The sequence below is a fragment of the Acanthisitta chloris genome, unplaced genomic scaffold (genome assembly GCF_000695815.1).
Source record: "Acanthisitta chloris isolate BGI_N310 unplaced genomic scaffold, ASM69581v1 scaffold956, whole genome shotgun sequence".
NCBI lineage: Eukaryota > Metazoa > Chordata > Aves > Passeriformes > Acanthisittidae > Acanthisitta > Acanthisitta chloris.
The window spans coordinates 48,484-61,428 of NW_008679518.1; the positions used below are offsets into that span (position 1 = coordinate 48,484).

Below are 12,945 nucleotides of genomic sequence, written 5' to 3' on the forward strand. Positions count from 1 at the left end.
TGCTCTGTAGATTACTGATTGTACACTCCAGCCAGATTTGCACTCAGGCATGCTTGGAGCTGAAAGTCTCTGGGAAAATTTGTTCCCCTTTCCTCAAGGGAATTAAACCAATTTGCTTTAGTTCTGCCTGGCTGCATTTTCTGCATAAAGTCAAACCAGTGGAGAAAGTCTTAAATTTCAGCTGCAGTCTGCAATTCATTGCCATTCACTCCTGCCTTGCAGCCTCTTTATTTTTCCAGACCTCTAATCAGATTGTGGAGAAGAGCCTCAGACTGCTCAGAAAGATTTTACTCATAATGGTTTTAACATCTACAATAAGCTTGTTCCCAAATCACAGAAAGGATGAACTAGACTGTGTTAATTGCTATAGTTCCACTAAACTCCCTCTTGAGGAATTCTCTCTGGACTTGAAAGAGGCTTACACCAGGTTCCTGACTCCATCCTCTTGCTGGAACACTGTTGTCTGCCTTGTAGCAAAATGCACTGAATTAGCCTTTCCTTTTGTTCATGTCTTACAACATCTAATTGAATCTGTTCTGAATTTCTGATTACAGTTGTCTGATCTCTGCCCTAATTTAATCTTACACCACAGTTGTTTTCCTGCCCATCCGTCCCTCCACCTGTGAGGTATTAAACACTTTAAATGGAAGTAAATTTGAGAATAAAAGGTAATAAGTTCAGCTGTGTAGCAGTGGATTTAAAGATCTTGGATCAGTGTGCGTCAGGCTCAGGGCAGAGAGGTGAGTGAAGTCTCCCTTGGCAGGAACAGGCTGTGCAAACAGCTCAGAACTCCCCACCAAAGGCAGAGCAGAAGGAGGCAAAAATCAGCCATGTGTGCCTGGTAGAGCAGGAGGGCTCGGAGGACTCGCAGTGTGCAATGCTCTCACTGCATTTTTGTGCCTTAATTATTTATGTTTTCAAGATTATTCCAGAGTTTAGGTGGAACTGAAGGATTTCTGCTTTGAGCTCCCAAAATGAGGATGTTGAGAAGTGTAACTTGACACTAACAGACCAAACTCACTCCGAGCAAAGCACTTGGGTTTGTAGTCACTACCTGTTGTTTTTCTCTGCTCTACCTTGCTGGGTCAACAACTGAGCATGGAAGGGGAGAGGTGCTTGATGGTATGGTTGGACTCCATCTGTGCTTTCCCAAAGCCAGGCACTGCCTTCTGTCCATGTTCTTGCTGGAATGCCACTGGCATTAGCCCTGCAAAGCAAAGGGCCCAACCTGGGGACGCGTTACCTGCACTGATGCAGGGAAGAGCCAGTTTGGTGAGCTGCAGACAGAACCTGTACAAATCCAAACTGGAAATAGCCAGGCAGGGTGGAAATAGTTCCTGGCAATGCAGTCGCTTCTGTTGATTTATTTTCAGATGACCGCCTAGTTGCTGTGGGCAAAGATGTTTTAGCTGACAGTGGCTCATTGAATGCTTCCATTTTTTCCTGTCCTTTCAGTGCAGTTGGTGCCTGGATGTTTGGGTGAGAAGCAGCTGTTGAGCCTGGCAGTGATCCAGTGCTGAAAGAGCCAAAGCTTCTGCAGGCAGGGTGTGTGTGAGGGGTGTGATCACAGAACCATGGAATGGTTTGGGTTGGAAGAGACTGTGAAGATCATCTACTTCCAGCTCCCTTGCCCTGAACAGGGACACTTCCACTAGCCCAAGTGCTCCAAGCTCCATCCAGTCTCTTGGGAAGGAGCAGCACCTCCAGAGAGGACCTGAGAACTTTGCAAATGACTGGGTATGTTCAGTGAGTGCTCCAGCTCTGCAGTCTGTGATTGAAGATCTTTCAAAAACGTGTTGAATGTTAGAGTGAGCTCAGAGAGGAGCAAAACACTCAGGTCTGGAAGGTGAGACGAGGACATTTCACTCCTTAGAAATGTACAGCATGAACTCATACTCTGCAGTGAAGTTTCGAGTGCAGACGTGCCCTGAGAATCATCCAGGCTGGAATGAGATGCAGCTTTGGATCAGCAAGGGAAACTATAGGCTGGAGCAGCAAAGTGTGCACAAACTTGGCCTTGGGATGGGATGGTTGGTGTTCACTGTGTTGGGATTCAGCCACAATTAGATGCACTTGCTGCAGGAGTTGAGGGGAAGATCCATTCTGGTTCAGGATATCCTTATGAGACACTCCTCACACAGGAGTGTACAGGAACCAGAAGAGCCACAGCATTCTGGAAGGATCAGGAGTGAGATGGAGGGAATCTGCTGTTGGGTGAGGATAAGTGGTCTCTCACTTCATTTTGGCAGGAAGGTGTTTGCTTTTGCCACTGTTCTGTGCTCTTAGTTGCATGTCTGAGCTGCTGCTGTGTCTGCTGGTTCCTGTGTTGCACTGACACCAGGCACAGAGGAGGTTTTTTCGGGTGGCTGCAACTTCACACATGTTTGCAGGGCAAATATCAACCAGTTGTCTTTCCCCACCTGCCATGGGCTGGGAGCACAAGCATGTACCTGCCTTATTGTGAAATCATAGGTTGAAGAACATCTTTGGAACATATTTGGGTGTAATTTAGAAAATGAACCACCTTAATAGCTGAAAGACCTGTAATTTGCACAGTTCCTGCAAGCACAGGATTTAGCAGGAGTCTGTGTCCCAGATTCCATAAGCAATGACCACAGAGGGCTCTATTTCCATCCCAGGGGAGCTTCTGTACGGTGTGGAATAAGGTGACTCATTCAGCAGCTGCTTTGGGAGGCAGAATCGGTCTCCACACAGTCATTACTTTAACTGTGAGATGTCATCACACTTGAGATCACTGTTGTGCCTGTGTGTTCTGTACCCAGGAGCCACAGAGAGGGCTGTTATCCTGCCTGCACTGCAGGAATGGGCTATACCTCAGGAAAAGCTGAACCATTACTGTGTCCCAGCCATGACCTGTGGCTCACCCAGAGGGAAGGGCAGCTGGTGTCCCACCTCAGTGAGGGAATGCACCTTCACTTCTGCTGGTACTGTCAAGGAACAGACAGGCAGTGTCCACTGCTGGAGCTGGGCACCACTGCCTGATTATCCCTGGGAATCACTCAGGCTGAGCACAGGAGGATTATTTCTGATGGGCCTACAGCCAGAAGTCAGTTCCTTGTGGCCCTCGAAGGACAGAGAGAGTTGTTTCTAGAACTGGGGGCTCTTGCTTTTGATTTTGCTCAGTGTTGACTGCAGCTCTGCAGGGTAACTCTGTGCCTGGAGGTGAGGTTCTGTCAGCACTCACCCCAGGGGACTAATCTGAACTCACTGCAGCTCTGGTTGTTAAGAGGCCTGTGGTGGGATCTCTCCCCATTTCCCTTTGTGCTGGTAGAGCCTCTGGCACCAGGGATGAACAGGTCTTAACAGTCTTCCCAATACTCTTCCCGGGCTGATAAGAGCCACAGCAACTGCTCTGCATGTCACACTGCACGTAGGAAATGCAGCCAGGAATGATGGCTTCGATGAAAGACTCCAGCCTCAGAGCAGCAGTGGGTTTTGCTTCCCTTTCTGAGGCAGCGAATGCTTGAACAAACCTGCAAAGAAGTGAAGTGGCAAGCTCTTCACTTTAGAGAGCTAATGGGGAGTGGGTTGTTGGCTAATCCTGCCCTTTCCTTCCCTTGCAGCTTGTCACTGGTCCTGCTCCTCGTGCTGGGGAGCTGCTGAGAGCCACTGCCTGTCCTGCAGGGACCCAGCACTCGTGCTGCAGGCAGGGCTGTGCCTGGCCAGCTGCAGACAGGGCTTTTACCCCAAGGACGGAATCTGCACTGGTAAATACCTGTCTGAGAAATGCCCTGCAAGAAAAGGAATCAATATTTCATTTGGCTGTGCAGCAGCTGTGATTTGGTTCATGTCTGAGGAACCAACTGCACCTTGTGCATAAACACCAACGGAGCAAAGATGCTGTTTGCTTGTAAGGTTATTCATCCATTTGAGCTAATCAGATGCTGAAAGGTCTAAGGGATTTTCCCTTGCTGAACAGCTTGAAAGCCTCACTGAGCTGTTTCTGAGGGCCTGACAAATCCATTTGTCTGTGGAAAGAAAAATAGCCTTTGCCAGCAGGTTTCTGTAAATTTAATTATGATTCAGCATCACAGTAACTAATACCTGCACAGCACATGTGCCTTGGGAGCTGGGAAGGTTTCCTGGGAAAAAGGGGAAGGGATGGCCGGAGGGAATTAAAAGACCTGAGTCAAACAGATCATGAAGGGGGAAAAAATCTCACATAAAGGATCTTGAATTTGCCACAAACATTCCAGTCTGAGTTTTTGCTTTGAAGGATTTATCCAGGATGGCCAGGCAGGGGTTGTGGTCTTCACAGGTGTGTCTGAGCCACAGGGAGAGCTTAAAACCTGGAGCATGTTGGCAAAACCTGCCTTTTTTCAGCTGCTTCTGGATCACCAGATTCCCCTTCAGTTTGGTTGATGCCTATACTAGTCAGTTTTACTCACTTAAAACTATGTTTCAAGCGTGCAGGCTTGAAATCTTCTATCTGGAGTTGAAAATCATTTCAGCTCAAAAGGAAATCTAACTTAGATTTGATTTTTATTGCTGGTGGTTTCTCAAACCCCCGTAGCTGTTCCTCACAACCTCCAGGATTCACACCTTTCATTTCCTGCCAAAACCAGCACTTTGGTCCCCAGCTGGAGAGCTGTGAGCTGGTTTGACTGGTGAAAAGAGACAGAAATGGGTTAAATGAAATGCTTGGCCCTGGTAAATACCCAGCAGCAGCAGTGCCCCTTCCTTAGGAGGAGCTCCATAGTGCTCCTAGACAACAGGTCAGTTCAGAGCCGACTGCCTGGGAGAGTAGAGACTGCAGGAGTTGATAAGAACATTATCATGCTGGATTTTAGCTGCATTTTCACACTTAAAACTTTGACTTTTGAAAGTCAGCTTTTCCCCCATCCTTCCTGAACAGCCTGAACTGCTGCTCATTGTGCACTGACATGTAGAGATGTCTAGGATGGTTTCCCTGCATGGAGGGAGGTTGGTGGCTCTGTTGTTCTCCCCTTACCGAGTGCCTGTCGTTAATGATCTGTCCTCCTTGGCAGCCTGTGACCAGTCCTGTGAAACATGCTCTCCAGAGCCAGCCAGGTGTGTGACCTGTGCCTCAGGTAAGCTGTTACATGATGGGAAGTGCATGTCAGAGTGCCCAGATGGATATTTCCCGAGCAGCAGTGGACGATGCAGAGGTAAGAGACGTATTTGCACGACCTTCTCTCAGGCTCTCATTGCAGCTCCTACGTGTTCACCTGTGGGGAGGGAATGTTAGGACCACAGAAGTGCTAGTGGGGACAGGGAATTTGCTGGTTTTCTGTTTGGTTCAGTTGTGATGGATTGTTGTCTTTGCCTCGTGAAGCACATTAAGACACGCTGAGATACTCAGAACACTGTGTGAGTGAGAGTTACTGCTGTTAGCAATGATTAATACATGTGCACTTCTGCTCTCATTAGTTCACCTAGCTGAGAATCATTCCAGCTGGGAGTTTCCTACAGCTGGAGGAGGCTGTAGTCAGCACCAGCACTCTCAAGGAGAAGAAATGTTATGTTTCAGTTCTGTGTTCTCTTTCTTTCTCAGCTTGTCACGCTTCGTGCTCCACATGTCAGGGACCTCTGGCTACTCACTGCACCTCCTGTTCCTTTCCTCTGGCACTGCACCAGGGCCAGTGCCTGCAGAGCTGTGGAGAAGGATTTTACCAGGATCACAACATCTGCAAGGGTAAGCTGTGCACTTGGAATATGTTCCCAAGCTGCTGTAAACCAGATCGTGTTGATCCTTTATCCTACGCTGAACCAGTCAGTGAGTAGTTCCTGCCTTTCCCTGCTGGTTGTTTTCCACTTGGAGAAAAAGGGAATTTTCCCACGTGTTTTCTGCCTTCACACCCTCAGCATTCAGTGATCTCAAGGACTGTTTTTCCTTCTCTATGCTGTTGGGATAAATGTACACTGCTTCCAAGTTTCTCTCGAGTTAAGTGCTGGGTGAAGTTCCACACACACCTGGTAGATTTGCCAAGACTGAGGTCACTTTTGCAGCAGAGGGAAACCTGGGAGTTTGGACTGTCACTCCCTGCTCTCTGTCCTAGTGAGGCTGTTCTCCCTGTTGCAGTCCCAGAAATGAAGGGAGCATTGGCTGTCTGTGGCACAGTGCTGCACTTCTTACTTGCTCATCAGCTTTACCCAAGAGAAGAGCTGTTATTTGCGAGCGAGGGGAAACATATCAAATCATGGCTCTAAAATCCCTGTTCCATCCCAGCAAGCAGTACCAGATGCCCGTGTTGCTGGGCCTTTCTCTGCAGAAGGTGCTCTGGGGCTGCAGCTCTGATGGCTCTCTCCTGTGCCCAGGTTGCCACCCGTCGTGCCGTGCATGCTCTGGCCCCGGGGCCATGCAGTGCCTGCAGTGCAGCTCTCCTGAGGATGTCCTGCAGCCTCGGCCGCCCAGGGAAGGAGCTCTGCACGGCCTCTGCCTCCCTCACTGCCAAGCCCAGTTCTATGTGGACAGCACAGGAGTGTGCAGAGGTGAGTGGAGGTGGGAAGAGCCGTTCACAGCTCTCAGCGCAGGGTTTTCGGTGCTCGGGGTGAGCTCCTGTGTTTGGCTCGTGACTGTCACGACTACTGAAACTCTATAACTTCAAAATGGCACATACATGAGAGGGAAAATACACTCTACGTACACTTTGTGACTGAAGGATTCAGGTATTTTGCCTTTAAATACCTGTTCCAGCCTGCTCAGCTCAGCTTAGCTCCCTTTTCATTGAAGTGCAATGTGTGATTTTCAGCACTGACTCGTTTTGAAGCAGGATCAATCCTTAAATCCTTTTCAAAAGAGACTCTGCTGTCTCCTCCTTAGCCCTTGGAGCAGGTCAAGACATCCCACAGCAGCCTTTTCTTTTGAGGAGGCTCTTCTGCTACATGCCCTGCAGCATATGTGCCATGGCTGCTCCCAAAATACCAAGCAGGAAGCATTTCCATGAAGGTTAGAGCTTGTAATGTGATGTGCACTGGGGATATGTGTGGTTTCCAGCCAGCCATAGAGACAGTGACTGCAGCAGCAGTAGTAACAGTAGTAACAACATTACTGATGGCTGTTTCTTCCTGTTAAAAAGCCCAATATTTTCTGGAAGTTGACATAATTTAAAATCCATTTATTTTGATTTTGTCTCTTCATCTCAGCTCAGTGAAAAGAACCTGTAAAAGCTAATTTTTTTTTTCCTTAGAGGATCTTAAAAAGGAAGAAGTGGCATTTTCTCAGGTGGAGCAATTCTGCCTTTACCAGTGGCCTACACAGACCACCAGGTATCCTGTGCTTTGCACTGGTCCCTGAAGGCATTAGTGTAGAGCCTTCAGTCCATGCAGTGGCTGCTCCTTGGCAGGGAGTGGGTTTTCTTGTCCGAGTCCAGGTGCCAGTGCCTCAGCACCCTCACACCTCAGGGGGTGGAACCTGTGGCCTCCAGTCACTGCTCTAATAAATCCTTTAGCTAAGGATTTTACAGAATGAGTTTATATATTTACTTAATCAAGTTGTTTAGATTAAGATGGTATGGTTTAGGATCAGAACCAGTAAAGGTGAAGAAGTCTTAGCCTTTTAACTGCACTCTTCTCTCTGGCTGGATCATCCTTGTGATGAGCACTTATTTGAGGTGCTCAACCCAAGTCCATGGATATTTGCTCCAGAGTGGCTATGGTAACAATGCAGTGATGTTGGATAGAAATCCCTTCCTGGAGTGACTGTAGGGTGATGCCAAAAGGTAATTTCAGCATCTGGAGCTCTTCCAGGGAGGAGAATGGTGTCACACTGCATTGAGTGTCTCAGCTTGCTGTGCCAGTAACGAGTTGTGTGGGTGCAGAGAGGAAATGTGCAACTGTCTCTGCTCCATGGCTTCCAGAGCTGTGCTCTGCTTTCACTAGCTGTCACAAGCAGGGGATGCTGAGAAGGAGCAATCCCTTGCTGTCACCACCGAGGAGACAGCAGTGCAGCTGGGACAGGGACACCCAAAGTCAGCCAGAAGTAACGTGCCTCTCTCTGTGTTTTTGCCTTCCCTGCAGAGTGCCACTCGTCCTGTGCAGCCTGTGTGGGGAGTTCCTCCCAGGACTGTACGTCGTGCCGTGCTCCCCAGGTGCTGCTGGAAGGCAGGTGCCTCCCCGGGTGCCCCGAGGGGCTGTTCAGCCTCGGAGATCTCTGCTCCCGTGAGTGCCCTGTGCTCGGGGGCAGTGCAGGTGCTGCCAGGTGTATGCAGAGCTGCCTGAGGGTTTTCAGGGGAGAACAGGATAGACCAATTTCAGGAGATGGAATCTCTTCCTAATAGGAGAGAGATGTGCACTTGGAATCATAAATTATAGTCAGTTTTGCTCCTCTGGAGTGTTTCCCTGAAGGTATTTTGTGTTTGGTTTCAGCAGGCTTGGATGCTGTTCCTAGCTAGTGGAATAAAGCCTTTCCTGGACAACACCAAAAAATAAAATGCTTTTATTAGGCAAAGCCTCAAGTTCAGAGAGAAAAACTTCTTTTAAAGTCCATTGCTCTCTCTATTCAATATATTCACCCAAGGAACAGCTCTATAAATACATTTATTTGGCAAGGCATTGTAAAGACTCATCAATTCTGGGGTGATGCACTGCCACCTTGGAGCTGAGGTAACTGCTGAATGCTGCATTCCACACTCTCAGGCTTATGTAAATGTCTCAGCAGCAAAATCTGAGTGTCAGGAAAGTGGCATCTTTCAAGTCTTGTGCTTTTATTCATAAAGAGCTTTAAAAGTAGTTTGTAAGGATCTTTTGCAGATTGTTAGCCACAGTATTTTTATCTCGCTCAGATCTGGGAATCTGGCACCTGTCTTTAAAGGTGGAAGGGTACAAAAACAGCCTGTGAAATATTGTGGAGCACTGTCAGCCACTTTCTCTGACACGTTTTTGTTGAGCTGTTGACAGACAGAATGGCTGATGAGCTGTCATGGCATTGAGGCTTTATAGCTTTCATTCTGGGAGGGCTTTGTGGAGAAATCATTCCTCAGTTTCTCTCTCGTGCATATCCAGCTCATGCCATGGTTGTTCATACAGTCCCAAGAGAAGCTGAATTTATCTCCCCAGTGCATCCCACTCTGTTATGTGCACAAGCACATGCTGGAGGGAGGAATAAACTGGTCAGTCTCTCTCTGTTTTACATTGTGTGTAGATCTATATCTTGATTAATGCAGAGAACAAATCACATCTTTCAAACTGACAACTCATTCCTCACCTTCTTCATTCCAAATGAGGATTTAAGAGCCTTCCAAACCACAACTCTGCTGATGCTGTTAAGCCATTTTAGTCCATGTCTTGTAGGAGTGAATGCTGATGGGAGCTGGTGTTTTGGGGAGGGGAGAGAGGATCTACAACAGGAGCATAACAAGTGTTGGTTTTCTTTGTCCAGCCTGTCACCCATCCTGCAAGACATGCCATGGCCCCTCTGACTGGGAGTGCCTGACCTGCCATCCCCATGCCACTCTGGCTCGTGGCAAGTGCAGGACTAGCTGCAAGGAAGAGCAGTACCTCAACCTGGTGGGATATTGTGTGGGTGAGTAAGAGGAGCTGTTGTGGGATGGTCTGTGTGTGCCACTAAGCACCCACCAACAGCACAGTGCCAGGAAAGCTGCTTGGGGCCTGCTCAGAGCTTCAGGAAAGGGAGGTAAGGAGGCATTTGTGAGTCAGAGAAGCAGTTTCTGGGGCCCTGTAGGAAAACTGGCAGAGCTAGCACTGCTGTGTGTGTTTCTGGGAGGTGACAGGATTGCAGTGTGGGGCTGTGCTGGGTGGGTGCTCAGGGCCTGCACTTAAGCACATCAACTGAAACCACTGATTGCATTTCTCTGTTTGGAAAGAGAAATCACTTCTAATCCCTCACACAGACATGTATAAACATATCCTGGGAACTGCTCCAGCAATTCCTGAGCTTTATCAAGCCATTTTTTTTGCTTTATCAAAGAAAGCTACGGTGTGTGAGGCTTAATCTAGGCTGAACAGTTCCAAATGAGATAAGGAGTCCTAAGAAAAGAGGAAAATGCATTAGAAGTAATAAATATATCCACTGAGAGCTATTGTTCTCAATTTAATAGAGATGATTCCCCTGCACAGAGACTTCTCTCTGTTTACATCTATGTCTTGGGTGGGTTTTTTATGAAAGACTTGTTTCTTTGCTCTCCACAGATTAATTTGGTGAAACATTTCTTCTTCCTTTTAAATGGCAGTGATTGTTTGTCTGCAGAGACAAAGAGAGGGGGAAAAGTGTTTGAGGAGTAGGAAAATACCCTGGAAGTATTATGCATCATTTTAGGAATTCATGTTGAGGAATCAAGGTGTTTGATACAGTCAAATGGTTACAAGGTGGAAATAATTCAGCATTTCAGTGTGAGGAGCTGTCTCTGCCCTGTAAAATTTCAGGGGCTGCAACAGCACTCGTTAATGTCCTGTCACATCATAGCTCTATGCACTTCATTTCTTCCCTGACTTCCCCATTACTTTGCATTATGCTTCCTATGAAAAAAAAGGCCCGTGGAAATGTGTTTTTCCAGCTGTAAATTCCATTGGAAAGCTTAGTACCATTTGTCATAAACCAGGATTCTTTCTGGGGAGGGTTTGCTCCTTGCTTGCTGCATGCTGTGTGTTTAGTTGTCCCCTTTGGGCTGCTGCTGCCTCTAAGTTTGGAGAGGTGGCATGGAGCAATAAGCCTGCTCCCAGATCCCAGGGAATCTGGAAAGTGTCACAGTGCCTGGCAGGAACTGGGAGCAGTGGGCACTGTGTGGGGCAAGGTTTGACTTTGCTCACAGTGTTCAGTCCTCTGCAGAGAGCCTTGCCTGGTGTTCCAGGCTCCACACTTTGACCCTGGTGCTGCATCCCTTCCCTGTGAGCCAGCAGACTTTACACTGAAGCCCTGTGGGTCATGAAGCTGGTCCACTGTTTGGAGATTTGGCCTCTCAAAGCAGAAACATGTTTTCAAGGCTTGGCTCACAGTGCCTGGCATCGCTGAGTGTGGATACTGAGTGGGTTGGATCTGTGTCCTCAAAGCAGGAGGGAAAGCTTTCCAGGTGCACCAGTGTTTGCTGGTCCAACTGAAGCTGAGAAAACCCTTGAGGATGAGTTTACTGGTGTTTTTTTGCCTCGACAGAGAAGCTGTGCTTTGGTCTTGGATCTGCAGTCTGAAGAATGTTGCTCTTGGTGCCAAATTTCTGTCTGGTATTTTGTGTTGCCTGTTCTGCTGGAGATAAAGGGCTCCACACACATTCAGGTTGTTAAGTTTCACTCACTCTCCTCATCCAGCACTGATGGAAATGCTAAGTTTGCCCTTGCAAATTATTAATTACCAGTTAAAGAGCAGCTGTCCCATAAAAGGGAACATTAAAACCTCTGACACTCTCATAGATATGATTTGCATCAGAATCTTAACAGAGCTTTTTCCTTTGCCTCCCAAAGCAATATATTGTTACAATTATCTTCCCATTTATCTCTAATTCCCAACCCTTCAGGCAGAATTGTGTTACAGTTTACAGGGGCTGTGGTGCCTTATAGCCACCTGCCATACTTTATGGACCTGGGGGGGAAATCTTTCACACAGGCTGGAGAAATCCAACTGTCACTGGAAACTATTGCCTGGGAATTAATGGTCTTACTGTACATGTTACCTGAACGAGGATTGGAACATTTGCCTTGTTAATAGGAGAAAAAAAGACCTTGTTTTCAGCAGTTAATCAAATAAGCATTTCGGGTGTAAGCAGAAGAAAGACAGAATGTCCTCAAGTTCCAAACGATCAATGGGTTTCTGAGCTCCATTCTGGGCACACAGAGTTTGTGCCAATCTTCTCTGAGAATGCTCAATTGATTAGTTGTGGTTTATAGCTCAGGTGTGTGTGCAGGAACGTGTTTGAGGCTTTAGCCATCCCCTGCTGAGTCTCACAGCACCTGTGGGTTTTGCTTTCCCAGCTGGAAAACGCTCTGTGATTTCCCTCTGCCTCTAACCCAAGTGAACTTCAGCTTCAGGAAACATTGCAGTCACCAGTGGGACAGCACCAGTGCTAAAGTTAGTGTCCTGCCCATAAACCTCTGCCCTTGCTTTTCTGCTCTGAATCAGTCAGAGGCTTCTCTTGAGGTTTCCAGGTTCATCTCAAAGCTCCCCCATTGGTCTTGCCCTGACTCATGGAAGGGCAACCAGAAACGTGCTGGGGGACTGGTGTGAAAGGAAACTCAAACCACCCACAGATAAAGTATCCCCGAGGTCCTGTCTTAACTTCAGCTGCATCTTCCTTGCAAGGGAACTCCCCGTGCTGCTTTCTGAGTCTGTGTGCTGTGGGAACAAGTTCAAAGCTAACCCAGAAGAGCTGGCTCAAAGGCTGCCTGCAACAAGCCTTGCTGCCTTGCTCTCAAAATTCCAGAAGGGACACTCTGACAACAAGAAATAGCTTCAGTTCCTTGTAAAATTAATGAGCTGTTGCTGTCCTTTTAGAGAGACATTGATACCATCACAGAGAGCTGGAGTTTGGCTGAGCTGAGCAAGAGGCAAACTGGGGCTTCTCTCCACTTAGTCACTGCCTCCTACAGAAATTAGCAGCTGAGCTGCTGGAGGAGGAAAAGGGAAGTTCATTTCCCTAGGCTGGTCTGGGCTGCTTTGTGCCAGGCACCATCCAGCTGGATTTCCCACCTAGAGAAGCTCCCAGCCTTTCCCAAGGAGCAGGCAGATCCCTGCAAACGTGGTTGCACTTCATCACCTGGCATTTTTGGATGGCAGATTCCCTTTCATGGCTTGGAAAGGAGAGACAAAACTCCTTCCAACAACCAAATCAACCCTGGTCAGTGCTGGGTGTCCTTCCGAGCCAGCCCTGCTGATTTTCCTTCTGGATTTGCTGGGAGGTACCAGGGCCTTTTTGCCTGACATGACTGTAAAGCGTGTGGTGTTTTCAGTTATGCTGTTGTGAACCTCAGGACTCAGAGTACAGCACAAACCTTTGCATCAGGAAATACTTTCGGAAG

At 47.8% G+C, this 12,945-nt stretch overlaps 1 protein-coding gene across 1 annotated transcript in view; it reads left to right on the forward strand.

Moving 5' to 3' along the window:
* The window catches only part of LOC103804694 (extracellular matrix protein FRAS1-like), a gene marked incomplete at both ends in the record, with an annotated part of 62,196 nt that overhangs the window by 46,522 nt on the left and 2,729 nt on the right, over positions 1-12,945 (forward strand). The window contains 5 exons of the mRNA XM_009077306.1: positions 3,585-3,728; positions 5,010-5,150; positions 5,537-5,677; positions 6,301-6,474; positions 9,362-9,505. Of these exons, the coding sequence (XP_009075554.1) occupies positions 3,585-3,728; positions 5,010-5,150; positions 5,537-5,677; positions 6,301-6,474; positions 9,362-9,505 (744 nt within the window). The remainder of the gene's footprint in view (positions 1-3,584; positions 3,729-5,009; positions 5,151-5,536; positions 5,678-6,300; positions 6,475-9,361; positions 9,506-12,945) is intronic.